The sequence below is a fragment of the Spea bombifrons genome, chromosome 8, assembly GCF_027358695.1.
Source record: "Spea bombifrons isolate aSpeBom1 chromosome 8, aSpeBom1.2.pri, whole genome shotgun sequence".
Taxonomy (NCBI): domain Eukaryota; kingdom Metazoa; phylum Chordata; class Amphibia; order Anura; family Pelobatidae; genus Spea; species Spea bombifrons.
Window position 1 is genome coordinate 25,343,726 of NC_071094.1, and position 21,990 is coordinate 25,365,715.

At 39.4% G+C, this 21,990-nt stretch overlaps 1 protein-coding gene across 3 annotated transcripts in view; it reads right to left on the bottom strand.

The window, feature by feature from the left end:
- LOC128503506 (ligand of Numb protein X 2-like) overlaps positions 1-20,501 on the bottom strand; it is a 31,391-nt gene extending 10,890 nt beyond the window's left edge. Inside the window, exons 1-5 of one of the 3 annotated variants that reach the window (XM_053473618.1) lie at positions 20,313-20,501; positions 16,524-16,580; positions 5,537-5,991; positions 912-1,114; positions 598-794 (exon numbers count right to left, since the gene is read on the bottom strand). In XM_053473618.1, the coding sequence (XP_053329593.1) occupies positions 598-794; positions 912-1,114; positions 5,537-5,925 (789 nt within the window). In that variant the 5' untranslated portion in view covers positions 5,926-5,991; positions 16,524-16,580; positions 20,313-20,501. Of the gene's footprint in view, positions 1-597; positions 795-911; positions 1,115-5,536; positions 5,992-12,940; positions 12,965-13,045; positions 13,210-16,523; positions 16,581-20,312 lie in introns of those variants that run through there. The other 2 variants (XM_053473619.1, XM_053473620.1) reach the window with 2 other exon arrangements.
- Positions 20,502-21,990: the final 1,489 nt, after the last annotated feature.

Sequence of the window (21,990 nt, forward strand, 5' to 3'; positions counted from 1 at the left end):
TTATGACGTTGTCAAATGTCACATGATCACACCTTAGTCTTACTGCATAAAATGTTTTTTTACCCCTTAGTGACATAGGATGTAATATTACATCAACGGGAAAAAAAAAAACGTTATCTTCAAAAATCGTGGCAATGTTTGGCACAGATTGGCTGTAGCTGTCATAGTAAAATACTTTGGGTTGCCAACTTTCAAAAACTATATAGTAGCGGTTTTGGTTTTGCAATTAGGGACCAAGTGCCGGCATTTCACATTAAGTTATTTTGCCTAAATAATGGTACACCACTGGTACGCATATTCTGTTTAATGATTAACAAACACATTACTCTGGTCCATGACTAGCTCCTCATAAAAGGAGAGAGCATGAAATACACAATATTACTTAGTATATTGTGTTTTGTTGTTCTTCAATTGCTGTATATCCTACACATGTTATGTAGTTAGAAGTTAAACAAACAGGACTTGTCTTAGAGTTTGTAGACAACAGTAGCAATTAGATAAAATACAATGGCTGACAAGATAAGATGTTGTTCATTATGTACAGTATTTAAAATACTGGTGTTTGACACAAATACAAAATCTTGATTTGAGCCTAACCTCAAGTATGTGGTCTCCTGGTGTCAGTTTGCCATCTAAGGCCACCAATGAATCTTTTAGAACTTCCTGCACCACAATGTTCCCTAAAGGAGTGTCCCTGCCGCCTACAATCCTCATCCCAAGCTCCTCCTCAGGGTCATCTCGATGAATCACCACAGTTGTCGTCTCAGCTACCAAGCTTGTCCTGTGAGGCTGATCTGAGGGTAGTAATGGAGAAAGATGAAAACAAATATTACCAACTAGTGTTGACACATAACTCTGCAAAAATTACACAGCTGGTTCATAAATAGACGTATTAATCTCTGTACTCTTACCGTCGTCATGTTCATCAAAGGCTGGATTCACCAGACCTGGCTCAGATGTTCCAAGTGCCACGACAGCGGCCAGAGAAGATTCTGCCAGGACAGAGGAGATGCTGCTTGCCTGAGATGGAGAAGAATGTGCATCCTGAGGTTCCTTCCCTGAAGGGTTGTGCTTCTTTTCCTTCTCTCCTCTGTATTTCCTATAGCCTGGACATCTACAAAAAGAAACATCCGATAAATGGACAATCCTTATCACCAGATCCAACACGCCCAAATGGCACATGTACTGGTAAAATGTATTTAAGTATTTATCCAACCAGGAAAACCCATCAAATTTCCTTGCTTAAAACATTACCTCCAAGAAAATTTCCAACAAAAACCACATGTTTCTGTTTAAAGATGAATGTCAACATTACCTACAAAGCATACTATTTTTTATATTATTGGTTAAGGGAAAAATATTGTCAAGGTATTTAAATACTCCAACAAGTTTAACCTTACAGATCACTAAACAAAAGGGCCAATCCAGTACACGAATGGCTGCAAATGCCAACACAGAACTGTTGAGAATGTTACTTGAGCCAACATGGGAAGTCAGCGAGATAAACCCTTCGGCCTCCAGAAAGCAGTCTCTACCAGGTCTGCACATTGTACTTTTATATCACTGGTTTAAGCAGCAAAACTTTCCAAGAGGTTCCGTATTATCTGTCAGATCATGTGATGTCAGCCAGGCTACTCCTGTTTTATGCGCAAATTTCCATGTAGGTTATTCCACATACGTACGTTATAAATTATCTTTTCTAATTTATAGTAAATATGTTTTATGGGTGGAATTGATGGGAGCACGTACCATCATGTTACTCAACTCCACTCACATCAAAAGAAATTACTCGGAAACCTTTCCAACTTGTAGACTATAACCTTTGAAGTAATCAAGCCTGTGCTCGTGCAGTGCACACTAGCATTCAATGCACAAACATGAGATGACACGTTATCCATTACCCTCTTCGCTGGACCCGGTTATTTCCAAGTCAATAGTTTTGAGTTCAACAAGTATATGGTGAACATAACACTTGACCTGAAAGTACAGTCTTCCAACAGTATAAATTATTAACCATGTATCCTCCCCACCTTTCCATCTCTCAAGCCAATCCCTCCTTACCTCCTCCCTATTGTAACCTCAGGAGAGGAGTTTCCTGGCGGGAGGCAGGTGTACGTAGTTACCCATTTATAAGAAAAATGACATGACCATGGAAGTAGTAGCTAATAGACAACTATGTGCCTGCACATCACAAGAACTTTAAATTACAATAGCTGAGGTGGTAAAGATTAGCCACAACTACTCCAGTCTACAATTTCTGTAATGGCTGACTGTATATCACTGGGCTGAAGTCAACAACAAAAAAGTTAGTGTGTGGTGTAGGCCACCACAACCACAGTCTATAACTAGCAATACAGCTGGCTGAATATTATTCTTGATGCCATTAACAAACAGTGTTTGTACTGAATACTTATTGTACCATCTACTGTAGCCACTATCCCCATACAATCCCCATCAACAGCCAATGTTGCTGCCCAACATCATGGGAGCTGCATTCATGAAAAGTTAATGTTGTGTAGTGTAGCTCTGTGATGCACAGCAAACATTATGAGGTATTACAAAAAAATAAAAGGGTAGTAAAAAAGGGACAGAGGTTTGGGACCAAAATAGGACATTTGGTAGTTTTGCAGCAGTTGTGGCTAACATTTTGCACTCAAAGTGCTGTTATTACATTTCACACGAACTTCAGCCAACCAAATATATGGCTGAGAAGCATGTGATGTGCATTGGTACTTCAGCTTCACTACCCATCCATAATGACGAAAGAGTATTTTGATGAATCCCCTTTATGCATCCGATGCATAGGTTTCCAAAGATACATTCTGGGTGTTATTCAAGCAGGGGTTTGCAGATCAATAACAGTTTCAACGCACCGACTTCATTGTGCAATATATGAGTGAGATTTGTTGTAAAACAACCTCACAAGCCGAGCTCTGTAGGGCCAGTTAAACCTTTGCATTACCCTTCATAATGGATATTTAAAGCAGTGAGTCCAAACTAGAACTCTTTGAACCATGGAAACTCCAAACTATTAGTGTATGAGTAATTTCTAACAGAAGCATCATGACACTTTAGTACAGGGGTGTCCACATTTTCTGCAGTGGGCCACTTCATCAGAAATGTATGTGTGCGTGGGATGCACTCATTTTTCACTGGAGTGAAAAAATGGCCTTTAATAAGATGCAAATTGAAAAAGTAAATGACAAAACCTTTATTTTTCCTCTCACTGATTTCTGGGCCTAGAAAGTTTTGTCCTGTGAAGTGACTACAGATTCAGGATTCTGGATAAGTAAAAAATAAATAGTTCTATTTATTCTAGGGATGCAGTGAAATGAAAATTCTGGACTGAAACCAAAAATTCAGGATTCTTAAAAAAAAAAAAAAAAAAAAAAAAGTAACACCAAAAATGTAATATATACATATGATTGTTAACAGCAATCTCAGGCATACCCAGGCTGGTTGCCTGGGCATGATTGCTGTTAACAATGTTAACTTATATATGATTGTTATTTTTTCTGTCCAATTTTGGTGTTTTACTTACTTTTAATAAGTGTGGTTAACACACCAAAATTGGACAAAAAATGATTATATATATATATATATATATATATATATATATATATATATATAATTGCTAACAGCAACCACACTCCTATCATGCCCATGCAACCATTAAATGCTGGAACCTGGGCATGATAGGACTGTGATTGCTGTTAGCAATCACACTTCTATAATGCCAAGTTAGCCAGTACATGATGAAACCTGGCTAGCTGCCCCTTGTGTATTGATGCTGCCAGTGGTATGGGGTCTGCACATCACGTACAGCCTCCCTGCGCCATGCCCCCCCCTTACACATTAATGCTATCACACACACACTCTTTCATTCACAGATTCATTCCCTCAATCACGCATACTCATTCATACAACCTTCCCCACCCCCTTACCTGCAGCAACACGTCTGTGGTGCCGCTCGCAGACTTCCGCAGGGGCCGCTGCTTCCCTCTGCGTTGTTCACATTCTGTGCAAGCAACTTCTCTTGTACCGCACAGAGGAAGCAGGAATGGAGCAGAGTCATGTGATGCAACGTAAACTCACGTGAATCTGCTGGGTTCCACTTCCCCTGTGCGGTACAAAAGACACTGCTCGCACAGTGTGTGCAAGCAACCCACAGGTAAGCAATAGGGTCCTTGCAATCCTGCAATCCCAGTTGCCCTGGCTGCAGATAGATCTCACCCGGGCCGCACCTCGAGGTCTGGCAGGCCGCGTGTTGGACTGCCCTGCTTCAGTAGAAAATATGTTTTTGTGTGTGAAACAGTGATTTTTCTTTCTCCCTTTGAAACCTGAAAACTTTGCTCGGCTTTACTTTAACATAGGAATATTAGCATTATGTACAACATACCAGCCACAAAAGGCACCCTAAGAGGAAAAAAAAAACCAGGACTTTGCCCATCTTGAAAACTTGCCAGTAGGACCGTGTCGCTGATAAGCAAACAAAAGTCTGTTAATCACTGAAACTTGTAATGTACCAACGCCCGGGATTTGAACTTGAATATCTCGGGTAAACACAATTAGAGAGCTGATTTCTTCTGCCTTTCCATGCTTATTAATGTCAATTCTGTAATTCCCTTTGAAGTTGGTGAAAAGTAGAAACTGTGGGGGTAATTACTAATAAAAACAGTAAAGTTCCATTTTGAACATTCAGAATTTAGAGTAAGCCTTGCCCATACCACAGAACATCTATCGTTTGGGGAATAAAGTCCATATAGACACCATGGTAAGATGGCACTGAAACCTCTGATGCAGAGCTATGTTGCTATGATTAGCGCTGTATGCAGTGCAGAGACAAAATTAAAGGAACAGTCATGTCATTAGGAAGTATACCTCACTAGGTCTCATTGATAGCAGGTTTATACAGCTTGTAGGCTAGAAGGTCATACATTTGAAGGCAGAAGCTTTCACTTTTTAGGTAGGCAGGGATAGGGCTTAGGTTGCAGGTATACAAGTGTATTGACAGACCCCCAACACACCATATTATTCACTTTCTGTATGCCACATATTCTGTGGCTTATCCCGTATATCATTTATAAAAGGCAATCCGGTCTATTCTTAAAGTGTTCTCTTTATTCTCCCTTGGACTATTATACCCCCAGCATTTAATTTGTATCTATTAAAATTTACATTTTGATCTCCTTTTCCTTTCTATAGAAAATGCTTCTCTAACCTGGCAAACAGAGATTATACTAGAGTAGATGCAAGGGGGTAACTAGAAACCACAGGGCCCTTGTATGACAATTATTTCGCTACAGCAGATGTAGTGTATTCAGATTATAAATATAAAAAAATATTATATATATATATATATATATATATATATATATATATATATATATATATACACACACACACACACACACACACACATACACATACACACACACACACTACTGTTTCTTTGAATCGTTAATCCTTGTATAAAAGCCTTATACATTTTTAGCTATGTGGTATCAATCCATTGAATAAATGAACAGTATTGCACCTGTTGCGAAGATGAGGCTCCAAGTCTGAACGCTGCATGACCTGTTTGCATTCTGTTAGGAAGGGACAGACCACACTCAGCTTATCCAGCAAGTTCCTCACAAGCAGGCTGGACTTGTGACAGTCCTGGAAGCAAAGCTTTTTACGGTCCATGGGACAAAAGTCTTTCTCCTTTAGAAAGTTTTTCAGGCACCTGTAACAATAGGTGTGACCGCATGGAGTGTCCATAGGCTGCAGCAGGGGCTGAAGACAGATGTGGCAAACCAGTTCATCATCCACCTCATCCTGGAAATTGTAGACATGGTTCTCATTGAAGAGGTGAGCCTGCCCACACTCAGAGCAGAGGTCTGGAGGTTTGGAGGCTAGGTCTCCTGAGGTAAGGTCCGCCATTGCAGTGTTATGTCTTCACCAATTAATGAAACAAAATTGCAAATTATCTATCCGCAGCATGACGTCCTGATGGAATAAAAGAAAAACATGGCTTTAATTCAATTTTTTTCTAAACACTTTCCAACCTTTGTAATGCATGATGAAGAACACTTTTTTATTTCTAGAGATGGCCCGGCCATAACAAAATTATTTTTAGAACAAGGCCAAAGTTTGCGTACAACAGATGCAAAACACAACTATACTGAAGTATCATAGGTTTTATCACCATAGCAATCACCACACCAATGACTATTCAAGTTAATTCAGGCATTTCATGGAAGGACAAATAGAAGGGGAAAAAATTAAAACTAAGCAGAAAATACCAATATATTCAAAAGGTACTGAAGTGTTACCCCACATAAAATGGTGATAATTTAAAGGGAATGAGTATAATACATATGTCCATTCTACGTCCCCTTACATTTTTAAATACAACCTCCTGCTGCATATTTCTTCCTCTCTTGCATACTTACAAGACTGTCCCTAAGCCATTACATACAACTGCAACCCAATTTGACATCCCTCTTCTTATTTTACATTTCTACGTTTTATAGTCCATTAGCTTAATATCTGATCCACCACAAATGTGGCCTTCTGGCAGACGTTCACCAGCTGCCAGAGAGGAGGATCCCCCGCAGTACTGCAGGGGACCTGGATCCTCCTCCCTGGCAGCCAGGGGGCAGGTTGGCAAATAAAAGGAAAAAAAGAAAAAATGCATTTTTCTCAATCAGTTTTTAATGTGAATTAATAATTACGTATAAAACTTTTCTTATAGAGTAGTCATATTCAGGATTTCTTTTTTTCTACATCAATATTCAAATTTTGGGGAGGTCGTCTTATAATCGAGCAAACACGGTATTTTATTCATCACTAGTTAGCGTTGTTCACCCTGTAGCATGGACCAGATGTGAAATGCTACTTTACTTGTAAGATTATATATTTATAAAGCTGCGTTCTTTAGCATGGAAAATATCAACACACTGTAGACATAATTCAAGTTGGGCCAATATATGCTATGAAAAGATAATATGGGATAACTGGAATGTACCCTTAAATCTTTTCCAAATATCAACCATTAAAGACTGTAGAAACCACTGGTTTAATCTGAGATGCTTGTCACAGAAATCAAAGTATATAACAAAACCAAACAAAATTTGCCTATTTAATAAAGCTATGTTCACAATGAGTATAAAAGGAAAAAATACAGATTTTATGTATTCTGAAGTGGAGCGTAATCCCAAAAAAGTATTTACAGCCGCGAAGAATGTAAGGCTTGCATTACCATGTGTCCAGCTGGTAGCCCTTTGGCCTATTAGTCTTCATATTATATGGGCCTTCCCCCCAAAAAACGCTGCCTTACAGGAACTCGCCGACAAAACATTCATGAAGCAAATATGTTTGTGGTAACAATATTAGTTGACTCTTTGCCAGAGGCCCCGGTGGCTGCAATGTCTGCTCTGCCCATCCTTGCATGTGGGAGGATTAACTGCAAAAGATGTTCTCCTCTCAGCACCTATATATTTAATAAGCTGGAACTGGATGAAATGGGATTTTTTTGCTCTGTATGAGCAAGATGAATAATGATTTAATAATATTAATTAGAGGGATAGAAAGGGCAATCCTGAAGACACATAGCAATATGTTCCTCCTAATTTTATTAAACAATTAACTTTTATGTATTTTTCGTAGTAAAAAAATGCACACGGCAATGTGTTTCTGGCTTGAGGCAGGTCTAATGTGGGGTGCGCTCTATTCGCACAGACTTTAAACACATCATACAGAGAAGTAACACCATGTAAGCAAACATAACAAATCGACAATAATCGATAATATATAACAATGTGAACTATATTCACAGCATTATGGGAGTAGTGTGCAAAAATACTGGAAATTTGCACTTCAAAAGACTTATCACACTTCTCTATGCCAGGGATCCATACAATAACTAAATATCCGTCATCTTTACTTTATTTTACAGATTTACAAACCAACATAATTGCATTTTCATATTAAACCAAACAATATCCGTAATGAAAACCTAAGCTTTGTGACTATTTCAGTTCTCAGGATCGTGAGGATAACTCAGCCCCATCAACTTAACATTTACTAACTTGACGATTGTGGTTGACTGGTTCAGGCACTCTTCCTAAAGGTAAGTGGCGATGTCCTGTCCATCAGGACAGGACATTGATTAGATAATGCTGGCTCTGCCACCGATCTCAACTTCCATGAACTGAACGTTTAACTAGAAAAAGAAAAAAAAAAAAAAACAGAAATAGGAGCTTTTTCCTGATTGATGGCTTTAGGTAGCCAATCAGTACCAAGAAATATCAGACTAGAGGTGGAGGACTGCTGCAAAACTACAAATCGTACCTCAAGTAATTATTTTAATATGCATTCTGCTTTGGACAGGTTTTCAGGGTCAGTAAAGCGCTCCTTTAAGAAAGGGGGAGTCTTTAATTATGCCTGTGAGTCTAGACTGGATCATTTCTAGAGGTAAGGCTGAGCACCTGTTTAGTCATGAACAGTTGGTAGGGATGATTTGTATACAAAACAATGAGTAATTTCTGACAGTCTGACGTTTGACTTCTAAGCAGATAAATAGTAGAAATACATTACACATATACTGTATATTTAGCTATCGTAATTATAACCTGGCACGGAACAAATTCAAATGAAAGTTATACAACACACCTGCTAATTAGAAAACAGGTAAAGACCTACATCAGAATTCTTAATGCAATCACGCACCACAAACATGGGTTACCAGTTATGCTAAAACGCAACGAAAAAAAACAGGACCATATACAATACAATCATACAGAAAGCAGCAGTTCAGCTTCTCCCTCAGAAGAGATCTATCACAATACGGCACTTTTAAAAAGTCAGATTCAAATATATCAATATTTAAAAATTAGCTCAAGTGCAAAATATTAGGATATTTATAGTTTGTGCTTTTTGTTTTTAGACTATATAGTTATACAGATTATTTTAAAACATAGTAGAGATGAGACTGTCTTTTAAAGACATCCCTATTTTCACGTTAAATGCATATTGGAGGTCACAGTGCATTTTACTGCATGCAAATAGGTGCAGGCATTCTTTAGCAACTAGAGTCTGGAAATTCTGCTCTCTATTTGAACTCCTCCTCCGAGCTGCCTTCCTCAATACGCTTCCTGTATACTCAGTAGAACACCCATTCTTGTCAACTGAAATTAATGGGAGTAGCAACAACCTATAGCAATCACATTTCCAGACTTGAAGGCATTCTCTCTGCACTCCCTGAACCCACCATCCAGCAGGCATATTATCTGCATCCCAACCACTCCAATAAAAGTTAGAAAATGTAACTTATCTTCTAAGCATTCCCAACATAGCACCAGCACTGAAGGCCTACTTGTTCCGTACCCCACATCTGCTGCATGCTCACTTCACACCAATTCCCCACCCCACTACCCTACAGGGACACTCCACACAACTCCCTTACCTTCATACATGCTGTGGCTCTCATCCAGTCTATCTGGTTCACTGTGCACATACATGTGACATCACTTACTGGCACTCAGTTTGTGAGACAAAGATGTCTATGGAGGTGGAAGACCTACCACATCATTGGAAGACAATGAGAGAGCCCCAAGCTCCTGAATAGCACATGTGAATCAGGATAGTTGTGGCGTCTGTAGTCATGGCATACACTAGAGACAAGCTATCCGGAATCTAAGAGAAGACCAAGTCTTTACATGAGAAAAAATGGGCAAAATAGATGGGCCACTATGTTTCTATACTTCAATTACATCAACTGGAGTGCCACTCAGCCTGTGCAAGATGTTTACATATAAATGCTTCCTGGTTTCGGGAGGGGCAGCAAGGGAAGGAAAAACATGTAAACTACATTTCGTTTAAGCAAAATATGCTCCAGCATACATGCATGTAAAATGGACTCAAACGTAGATTAAGAATGGTAACATTTTAGGCATTAGGCTCTTCCTTTAAGAGTTGTAATAGGTTTGACACAGCACTCAGAGATGGTGCTTACCTAAGTTAAGGTTTACATACCACGGCAGCAGGTTCCTACTGCCAAGCAATCTGTGCATGTAATGACATTGGGAGCACACAGTCCTTTTCCCCTAGTAGCTGTGTTAAGGATTGGATCCACACAGCCCATCCATACCAGTGGTATGCCAACCAGCAAGATAGGCCAGTACATGGGAAAGAAGAGTCAGCAGGAAAGTTGTGGTTTCAAACCCCCCCCACTTCACTATTCATTCTCTAGGCCCAACACCATACCCATCAGCAATTAATGTGTTCAAATCGATACACCTTTGATGGAGCCTTTGTTGTGGCACAAACCTTCATTAATTTTATCTTCCTGGGCAGGTCAGGATAGACCAGAGGTTCCTTCAACTGACCCATGCCCTCCCACTACCTACAAAAGGACAGCAGTGCCCAAAAATTAGGACTGCAAAAAAAAAAAAAAAAAAAAAAGGGACTGTTGGGTTGTATGCATCTCATGTTCCTCCTGCAAGAAGGGCAGAGCTTGCCCTATAAAATGCATAACTGAATGGGTGATGAGGCTTTTCCTATTTTATATCTGCCCCCCCATGCCCAGCCCATTACACTATCCCCTGGGTACAATCTGTACTTCCAAATGAACACACAAATGCCATAGCAACTTCCACCGATCATTGATCCTGGCAACTCGATCTCAGTTACAAGATTTCAGCTTCAGGTTAATCCTGTGCCCTGGCCCGTGCACGGGACAATTCTACTCCAGGCAAACAGTTATCCCTGTGTGCAAGCAGGTCAGGCAATGCTCGCTTGAATTTCCCCACTTGCCTGCATATCTCCGTCAACTCAGGGAGATATTGTATCCCAGAGAAGGCTAGTAGAGGCAATGCTCTTAAGGCATTGTTAACCTACAATTCACATAAAACTTAACTTGCTCTATAAAATCGCAAAAAATGATTCTTATTTTTTGTTTTACAAATCCTTTTAAGCTTGCGATACTCCAGTCCAAATGCTCTGGATAAGGTTTTACATTTTAGTGATTTTAGCAGATTTTACCACCAAACTAAATATATGCAGGAATTGAGCAACATCACTGACTAATACAACAGTCACCTTTGGGTCTGCAACCCTACCTCACCTTGACATTTAGAGAACAGATTAAGCAAATTTACACAAGTTCCCTTTTACCGTGGTTAGATAATGTAGAGGCGAGAAGACATTAAAACAGACGTAAAACTCAGACCTCCAAGACAATTTGCACAAACTCTGGCTACATGAGATACATAAATAGAAAACAAGGGGGGTTAAATATCCAGTTTGTTTCTAAGCTCAAATAAACAAACATAACTTTTCATGCTTCTGCATATCCAGCAGGTAGTAATTTCTAAAGGTCAGTGCGGAGTATAAATGCCGTACACAAATTGGAGCTGCAGTGTTGGGCCAGCGTTCCTTCTAGTGACAGGTTAATGCGCGCCTGCAAATTATTTGAAAACTCAAGCCCTATTTTCACAGTTTCACTGCCGGTTTGTGTTTTTTTCCCTTTCTTACTGTATCTGCATGTCCTTGCCATTGTGTAGGCAACAGACAAAGCTGAGATTAATACCAAAGAAAATATTGCTCCTGTTAATAAATACGGTCCAAAGTCACAAACAATCAAGACAACCATTTACAAAAAAATTACAATAACCAACAGGCACAACTCCTACAGCTGTATCTAAATGTGGCATCGTGCAGCAACATGCCTCCTGTTTTACCTTCACGAATATAGCCGATTCTGCTTCACTAGCACATTGCTGTATATTCCAGTAACACAAAGCCCCCCGATCGGCTTAGCTATTTAACCCCAGGTCTGGTTTATCACCTTGCACATCATACAATTGCTGGCGATGATTGTCCATGCATTCTGCGGGTCTCTGGCACCACTGGACAGCCTTATCTAGAGTAACCACTGCTGCTCTGTAACCCAACACCTCAGTCGTTGGCCAGCCTGGAGTCTCTAAATAGATCTCTTTGTGAAATATTTTAAACCGTGTCTGAGTGACACGTACAAGTATTACATTGACTTTACAAACGATACCAACATGTAGACCGTTTCCTTAACAGCATAAAGGACAGACTAAAGGAAAACAGGATTATGACCAGCTGTCAATATATCGTTCTTCAAAGTGTTCTAGTGAAGAAGTGTTCCCAGACACCATCATCACTGCATAAAGAAACTCCCCCTACATTGATTTGTATTGCATGTGCAATCCTAATATATTAATAAGTAAATCAGACCTCTCTTTTTGGAAAGTAATTCATCATAACCATAAACCAGCATAATTAAGACAAAATACAGGAAACGCAACTTTATTTCACATGCATTAACTTACTACAGAAAAAAGAAAAATGGGGGGGACCCCCAATACACTACAGGGTGTAAGTGCTATATCAGGACACTAGGGTTTACTTTCATTGACGGAATTGACAAGATTAAACAACCTTCTGAGATATATGAAGTTTGAGTAAATTATTATGGGTTAGCACCCCAAACGCCACCAAAAGAAATTAAAATGTTAGAGTAAAGCAGCTTTTTATATTTGCATTTCCTAGGGGGTGGGTGGTTTAGCCAATACGTGATGTTACCGTCAGGGTATGCAAAACTGTTAAAACAACCATTTTGAGTTGTTTTACAACACTTAAGGACAAAATTAAAACACTCAGAAAGAAAAAGTGCGATTCCTGTTATTTTTGCTGCCCGCTGACTCTGGGCACGTGATATGGAACAAGTTACTCAAGCTGGTTTCAAAATCCACAAAAAAAAATTACACACTATTTAAAAAGATTATATAATAATAAAAAAACAAAACATTATAAAACAAACACACATTATGATTTATAACTCATATAAGATCATAAAAAGTATTCTTCACGCATAAGACAAAACATACAACAATAAATAACACCAACAATTAAATTCCCAGCGCACATTATGGTTATTAAGCCAGCTCTGGAGAGAGAAGGAAAGGTTAAAGTGGAAGAGAAATCTTACGCGGGGCCACTGACCACGGTTACAGGCAGACGGGTCGCATACTCTTGGTTTTGTGGTGAACAAGTGATCCAGAATCCAGAGAAAACAGGCCTTACGTCTCAGTACAGCTGTGGGACGCTGGACACAGCGCCGTTTAATAGCCTGCATGTACGTAGATCAGCTGCTGAGAAAGCTCCCGCTTGCCAAAAAGCTCCACTCGCCTGTGACATGCCAGGAATTTTCATCTTATTAATGAGACCTCGAGTGGGGAGGGACAGCCAACAGAAACGGGGAGGGTGGAGAGGGTAGAGAACCAGAGACCTGAATGTGACCAAACTCCTTAAAAGAAAACCTTCTTCAAAACTGGCACCTTCAAACACAGACTCCAAAGTTACTTATTTACCGTGTCTGATCGGTTTGTTACAAAACAATGTTATTTAACAATTTACACAATATACAGGTTAACAGAGAGAGTGGTGAGACACCTCATTTATAACTACACATCGGCACTGCGACTAACAGTATAAAATCTCATATTAAATAGAAAATCGGACTTAATACAACTTTTATCCTTCTGCGTAAAAAGGAGTAAAAAAAAAAATTTAAAAAACCCAAAAGAAATAAAGTGCAGCGCTCCGTTTGTAATAACTTTATACTAGTAGTGTTATGCAGTTTGTATTATATACAATTGAACACAAACTATTTATCTTTTGTTTGTTTTACTGTCACATAGGGGTTAAGTGTTAAGTGCTGGCAGCTTTTTTTTATATTCACTTTATATATCTAAATATCTATTAGAAGCGCTGTTATTCACTTTATTTTTGTACAAAAAAATTAAAGGAAGAAGAAGAAAATCCCAGCAAAATATAGTTAAATTAATGTTCACTTTTAAATTATAGTGGATTTACAACCTAGTAGATTGTAAGCTCACAGTGTATTAGTGCAGGATCCTCTTCACCGGTACGTCTTAATATATCAAACTGTATATTAACATTCGTTTTCAGTGTCCCCCCTGTTATAATAGCATTATAATAGGTGTCAAATAATATATGACATGTTGTGCGTAGTTACGAGGGAGTATGGGCATGAAAAAGAAACGTGTGGGCTTTTATTTAGCTCTAGTAATAGTTATGTGCAGATCAGGGTAATTCTTTTGACTGACCAGCAACTATATATTTCTTAATTGTAAAAATATTAAAATGTAGTTACCATATAAAACCAAAAGTAACAGAATCAAAACTTTTTTTTTTCTTCTTTCCATGGAAATTGCTGAGTGTGCTGGGGATGTTCGGATTCGTTATATCCCCCCGAGGTGAAATTCTGGTGTCTAGCACCTGGACGCAGACAATGGGAATTCCTCATGAGCTCATCATCTGGTGATGTCTCTACCATGGGGAGGGGTGGGAGGCGCTTGCAGAGCTGAGCGTGTCCTACAGGCAGGTCACGAGTAACTACTCTCAGCAAGCAGGACTCGGATGGCAACGTGCAGAGCGATACTCAGCTCTTTTTAGTTGAAGCTGCCACGGCAAAAGATGTTCTTCAGTCTCAATCTGAAGAGACGACCTTACGTGACGTTACATGTCTTTATTTTGTCTCAATAAAAAGGTACCGACTTCAAAGAGCGGGCACATTTACTGTCAAAACCTCAAACAATTAAAAACATAACTGCTATTTAAAGCAAACATTTTAAGTAAAAATAAATAACATTTTGGTTGTAAGACAGGCAGTATTCTCCCCCCTCATTAAATGTACACTCCAGTCATCATATGCTCTTCAATCAGGCCCTGATTGGCCAAGTGGCAAGCGCCAGGTGGGCAAGCGGCTGACAGCGTGCTACATGAGCATTAAAAAAGTCTGTGTCCGCTCAGCAATGAGCACGCGAAGATACCCGCCACCAGTCTACGCCAGCGCTGGTCTGCATGAAGCTTTCACAGGGAGTATTTGATATTTCAGTGGGACTGCTTTCCTGACACTTATTTTCTGCTTCTAGCAGCAAATGCAGGCAATAATTAACCTTTTCTTTATTTTTGAAGCAATGATTACTTTTATATGCATTCATTGCTGGTGAGGCTGATTGTGACAGCTCTTTCTTATAAAGCCCATATAATTCCCATAGCTCCATATAGCTAGGTAAAGTTTACATGTACGAGAGTGCAGAAATTTGCACACATAGCACAAACATAAAATAAATAAAAGTAACGGTGTTCCACGTAGCCGAAACTTATAAAGGGCTCCTTGTACCATGACTGCTGGCACGGACAAACAACTTCATCGAGAATTCCAACCGCAGGAAATTCTAGCTCAGAGAAACCCAAATCCATCTGTTTTAAGAGCAGAGTAACGTAGAAGGGTGGATAACATCCACAGAGCACAAAGACCGCTATTCACTGCCCCGATCTATATACGTAATGACCCGCTGAACAGTGCTGCTCTGGACTTTCAGGAAAGCAGGCACACCTAAAGTTAAGGATGGGGGTGCTTATACCTATATGTAGATCCTGCAGTCTCCCAGGGCTCTGCTGCTGCCTCTATCTAATAAAGTAACAGAACAGCTGAAACACAAATGGCCGTGTGTAGTGTGTGTAACCAACGATAAACAGCATATACAGTAAGTGTCAGGTCACACCAATGGTAAACACGCCTCGGTTGGATAGGAAAATACATTTCCGTTACGAGAAGAACAGCGTTAGACTTCTGATGATTAACCCTTTCTTGGCACAACCTTAAGATTTTTGGGTGTCTTTATTTTTAACTAATGTAATTAAAGATGCCTTATGACAAGCCATACAAACGTGCTCTCTCTCTTTTTTTATATCTGTAACTGCTGTCCTTGGAGTCACACAAAGTTACTGGAGCACGCTACACATTGTCATTTTCCCTGCATGCACACAGGTGAGACAAACATAAAACACCGCAACATATCCCTGCATGTCACATCTGCATCACACAAAGGGTGCCCAAGTGTAATAGGTGTAGTAGAATACAAGCCCCATGGGTTTAGACTAAAAGGAATAAGGTCCTTTGGCATGCTAGGCGCCAGTGTACATTACCAGGGCTATGTATCTGCTGGCGCTATACAAATAAATGTAACGCAAAAAACATGTTTCTTAACTGCAATACCCAGTCGCCACATACATACCCTTCATCTTACAAACACAGTCCAAGTAAACACAATATCATCTAACACATAGAACATAAGACAAACAGATGGTGTCTGTCCCACTGGTATATCGCAAATGACAGTGAACACCGCATCACATCGGCTGGTCCCCACCCCTATAATAGTACATGTAATGAAAATGCATAGTAATGAATGGCGCAAGTTCACGTAATCACCCATACCCATCTGTTTAATGGATCACATGGGCTTACTAGGAAATGGCTGTGTAAAAACAGTTAAACCAGATGATTATGGGAAAGGCACCCAAAAAGCATGCAGCCAGGACTCTATTAACTCAAAATAAAATAATTTTTCCCTTTTTGTATTTCCGTTGGTAATCATTCACATCTGCACACGATGTATAAATATATATATACTTACATTGACTGATGACAGCCATTAAGCTGAGGGTATGCATAACAGTCCTGGTTGTCTCAGCTGCAAAAAAATAAATAAAAAATAAGTAATTAGAAAAACAGTGTGGCTAATAACATTTGCAAGGATAGATTTAAAAGATACAGTGTTCCCAGTGACTGCCAATACTAAAGTAAAGGTGAAGCTCTGTTACATCTTGCTTTAAAAACAAATGTAGAGGGCCAGGTTAGGAGCAGAGTACACAGAACAATTGTTCCAGGGCCCAAGTGCTGTGAAGGGCCCATACCCCACAGCACAACACGGCAATGATGCTCCCTCCATGACACCGTGCGCCGACCAGTGACATCATTTCACAGCAAAATAGCATGCACGGCTATATTTATAGAGAAGAAAAAAAACATAAAGCACACATACATACACATATTGTATGTATATATATATATATATTTGGAATTTATATGCATTACTGCTGCAGTTAACAGGCACCAGGCAGAGCAATTAAGGTTGGTGTGTAATTGTATACTTTGGACTTTGTGTGCGTGTCATATATATATATATATATATATATATATATATATATATATATATATTACTGGACTACGTCAAAGATAAAGGCTTCAGTCTTTAGTCTCTATTGGAAACAATAGGGATGGAACATGCGGCAACTTGTGAAAGTCAAGAAATGATGGCCAAACAGTAAATCCACCAAGTACTTTTGATTTTTTTGGTGAGTTTGCAGCAAATTAATCCTTGGGTTTAGTTTCTGCTAAAATTGGGGGATTAGCAAATACAGCCCTAGTCGGGGTTGGGTGGATATATTTTGGTTACGTTCTGCTTTTCTTTTTTGCATTCCAAAACGTATTTTCCCTCACAGGTTACAGATCGTTGTCGATGATATTTCCTTTAGCTTCATATTTCTTTTTATGTCAAGTAGTTTCTATCATTGAAACTTCTGCATATTCCAGCCTTCTCTCACAATAACATGACATTCTTTATTTCATGTAACAGTTTGAACGCTGCGATGAGACGAAATAAACATTTTAAACTATGCTGATTTTCTGTACTTTAAATTCAATAATACTGTTATTGAAAAAAAAGGCTGTATTTCCACATCTAAAAAAGGAGCAGCAACCTCAGTAATAATGTTTTCATAATAGACATTAAGAAAACGTAGCCATAGATGAGCAATACTGCAAATCACACTCATGTAGAGGAAGCTGAAAATATCAAGCCTGGAAAAACTGGACTGTAGAGACTGGTTGATGCTTAACCCCATTAAAAACAATGCATTGTGATGAAGGGGTTAAGAAAAAGACATTCTACGTCGGTATATGATCTTCTAAGACCAGACTGTGATTATTTTTGGAGAATTATAACCAAAGCAACCGGCACCACCCAGAACATCCAGGTTAATAAATGTCTACGGTCGGGGTAAACCCTTACCTACTGCCAACTAGTACATCTGAATCAATAAATGACTATGAAAAAACAAAATTATATCAGTAACACAATGACTGGGAACACAAAATTAGTAGATATATATCTATATAATACTTAGTGATTATTGTAAGACTTTAGAGCGGATGACGTTAAGAGTGATACTGCTACTTGACTCTCCAAAGGGAGAGAAACCAAAATAATGTATTATATGCCGTTATCTGTCCTGCGGACCTCCTGCACTCATCAAGTGAATCATTTTGTAGGCACCCTTTAGCTGAATGCAGAATGCAAAACAAAATGCATATAGTGGGATGTCCAGAAACTATTCATCTCAAGTTATTTTCTCAAGGCAGGAGCAAATAAGCAAATACAGTTGTAGGGGTCCAACGCAAACATGAACCATGGTGCTTTTGACAGGTTTTACTGGAGCCATCTCCAAGTTAGTTGCTCAATTCAAGAGCTCAGAGCAATTCAGATTTGGCAAGTTTACTCCAAACTGGATACTAGATTAAAGTTTTCCTTGTAATCTATGGGGACCCACCTCAGGTAAAGTTACAGAGTCTAGCCTCATGGTGAACGCTCTAATCAGAAATAGATTTGTATTATTTATATATATAGTACTTTGCTATCCTGCAGCTCTGTGAAATCGGACATTTTTCTTACCAATAGGCAGGTAAAATGGCTACGCTAAAGTTGTGCCAGCTGTCAAACACCAATGACGTAGCTATAGCAAGACCATCAGACTTCTGTCTTTAATGAAATTATAAGAATGCAAAGATTACAGCCCCCCCCATTGACTTTTTATTACTTGCGTATTTGAGTTTTATTACTTTGCTCTATATCAAAATCGCTGCAGGGAACTTAAAAAATTAATTCCATCTAAAAAAAAAAAATAAACAAAAAAAACTGTGCATATATGTACAATCTGTTCATAAAAAAACAAAGAAGATTCATCTGAGATTGTACTGAAACACACACAGTTCTTCAGTGCAGAATAAAGTGCGCCAGCTTCCAAAGTGCCCTGAAATTATTGGGCTTGGCCGAGGCACCGGCATTTTAATTCCAGGGCAGTAATAAAAGAATTAAAAATAGATTGCTCTACACCTTATCTGGGTAAAAGCTGTGCATGTTGAGCAACACGTATGGAAACATATGGTATGAAGGTTGCTTTTAATGCAGATTTCCCAGTGGGAGGACTGCACATGGAAAGACAAGGGAAGCTCAGGATATTTTAAACACAATTCATTGGTTAAACCAATACGACTGGATAGATATATATATATACACACACACACACAGATACATACACAGGGATATTTTCGCAAAACACCATCTCCGCCCTACTGAAAGTAATCGCAAAGGAAAGCATGTAAATATATGAAACCTGAGACTTCAGAAACCTTTGCATGTGTTTAACTAGCGCATGTCAACATGAACACAACGTCAAACATGCTTTATCAAAGATCATTATATAATTGAGGTGCACACCACCAAGAATAACCATGTTCATATACCTTAGATCCTTTTGTATTCTAACGTAATGGATTAACCTGGCATATGAATAGTGTCATTCTTTACAACAATGCTGTTCAAATGTTGCAATGCGGAGGGGGTTAAATATCTGTTCCAGAAGAAGAGATGGATGGAGCGGTGTGTATGCCATTAAACCATCATAATCTACAAAAGATCAATGGCGGTTCCATTGTACAGAATTGTGGAATATTGTAGCCTATAAATATATATACATCAATAAATAATAAGTCAAAATATTGACAAATTATTCTGGCCCTTTTTGTCACCATATGTAAAATAATTATGCTACAATATTAATTTATAGATAATAGATGTCACAGAACTACTGCTTATACAGTAATACACACAAAATTAAACACAGCTCTGGAAAAAAGGTGTGTGTATATATATATATATATATATATATAAATAACACAATATATATTTAAACTGTAATTAACATTGTAAACATGTTATAGGTAAAAATATAAATCCCAACTAATATCCCCACAAAGACAGTGATGTTTACAAATAATGGAATACTGTATTGTAAACAACGTAGTGTATATATATATATATATGGAGATTTTGTATCATGTTTCTATTACTGGGGTCTTGCCCCTGTTAAGGTAACATTATGTAATGCTGAACATGGTGCCCCAGCCACCCCAGTTTAAGGCTCGAGTGACATCAGAGCGCCCGCTTCCTGTATGTTTCAGGTGCGCGCACACCGTGCCAGAAAAGCGCGTATGGAAAGCGACCGCTACCTCACCTCTGTCTGCACCTCTAAAAAGAGAAGGCTCACAGACAGCCGCACCCCCGTACCCCAAAATATGGACTCACCCGAGACCCCAGCTGGTGCCGGGAAAGTTCCAGGAGAATCACCTGGGTGGAGAGGGAAGTGAGTCACAGGTGAGGGCGGAACCAATCCGGGAGAGGCATGGGGGGGAGGATACAGGTAAACACACCGTCCTAAGCAGGGAGATCTTATCGTAAATTACACGCACATTACAGGGTCATGTAATGCATACTGCTTTCTATCTTTAAAATAAAATGACATCATTGTGATATGACCTTTTCCAAATTGGCGGGTGATTTGTTTCGCCCATAAAGTTCGTTCTAACAAATAAACATTAAAGAAATTCGTTACTTACTAAGGTCTCATAGAAACTACCCAGCCCTTCTACACGCCCCTGCAAAAGGAGGCAGGTGAAGTATCGCAATGTCCAATGTTTATATAAAATAATAATTTGTATAAAGTGAATATAAACAGTCCAACATTTGTTTATAAGGTAAACTGTGTAAAAAAAATATTCCTTTTTTAATAAAGCTTCATTGACTTGCCAAAAGTCACATATAAGGTTTTAGTAAAGCCCTGTCCCTGACCACGCCCCCTAAAACACACATAGCCCACTGGCCAGTTAAAACGTAGGGAGATGTGTCTATATAGTGTGTAAAGCACTGTGTACACTGTTTCTTATATTTAATGATTATTCAAATGTGTATTAAAAATACTTGGATTGTATAATGTTTATGTGAATGTATGTTTCCATTCATCTTGATAAACATGGAGTTCCCACTAAATCCTAGTATCGTAGTATCCATAAAAACCTAGAGCAACCCAGGGATGACACACATGACACACAATCATTTATTCAGAACCAGTCCCCAAAGACCCAATACTCTTAGAGGTCCTGGATGTTAAGCACTCCGGGATAGCGGATAAGTAGCACTTGTAGCACCCTTCATTGGCCATAACACAGGGACAATCACATTGTGATTTTGGTGGTTCCTAACAAAGAGGTTTTTTACCCTAATGGCTATTATATAAAACTATATGTGTATTGTAACTGTATAATAACAGACTTTCCACCATGTAGATGGCCAGGAGAAAAAAGAGAGGTAACAAAGCATAGGTGGATTCAAATTAACACCAAGAACCCCAGTAAGTGAATTACCATATTTGCTCGATTATAAGACAAGGTTTTTTTCAGAGCAAATGCTCTGAAAAATATCCCTCGTCTTATATTCAAGGTCATCTTCTAATCAGACCTCAATTAGACGTCTGATTACAAGACTAAGATCAAGATCCCTGCAGCGCTGCAAGGGACCCGGATCCTCCTTTCTGGCAGCCTCTGCTGCTGCCGGCACATCCTCTGGGGGCTTCTATGATGGAGCACCGGCATCACATGACCTTCCGGTGCTCCACCATAGAAGCCCCAGCAGAGGTGCCGGCAGCAGCGGAGGTTGTCTGTGCCCATCCTGCAGCCGGTGAACGTTTGCAGGATGCGCGCAGACAACCTCTGCTGCTGCCGGGGCTTCTATGGTGGAATAACGGAAGGTCATGCGATGCCGGCGCTCCGTCATAAAAGCCCAGACGGGCCACCTGCAGCGGAGGTCTGCGTCGCACAGACCTCCACCGACTGCCCCACAAGACACCAGGGAGTCTGAACCCGGGTCACAACTAAAGGGATGCACTGGTAAGTTGGGGGGGGGGTTAGAGTGGCAGGGAGGGGGTTAA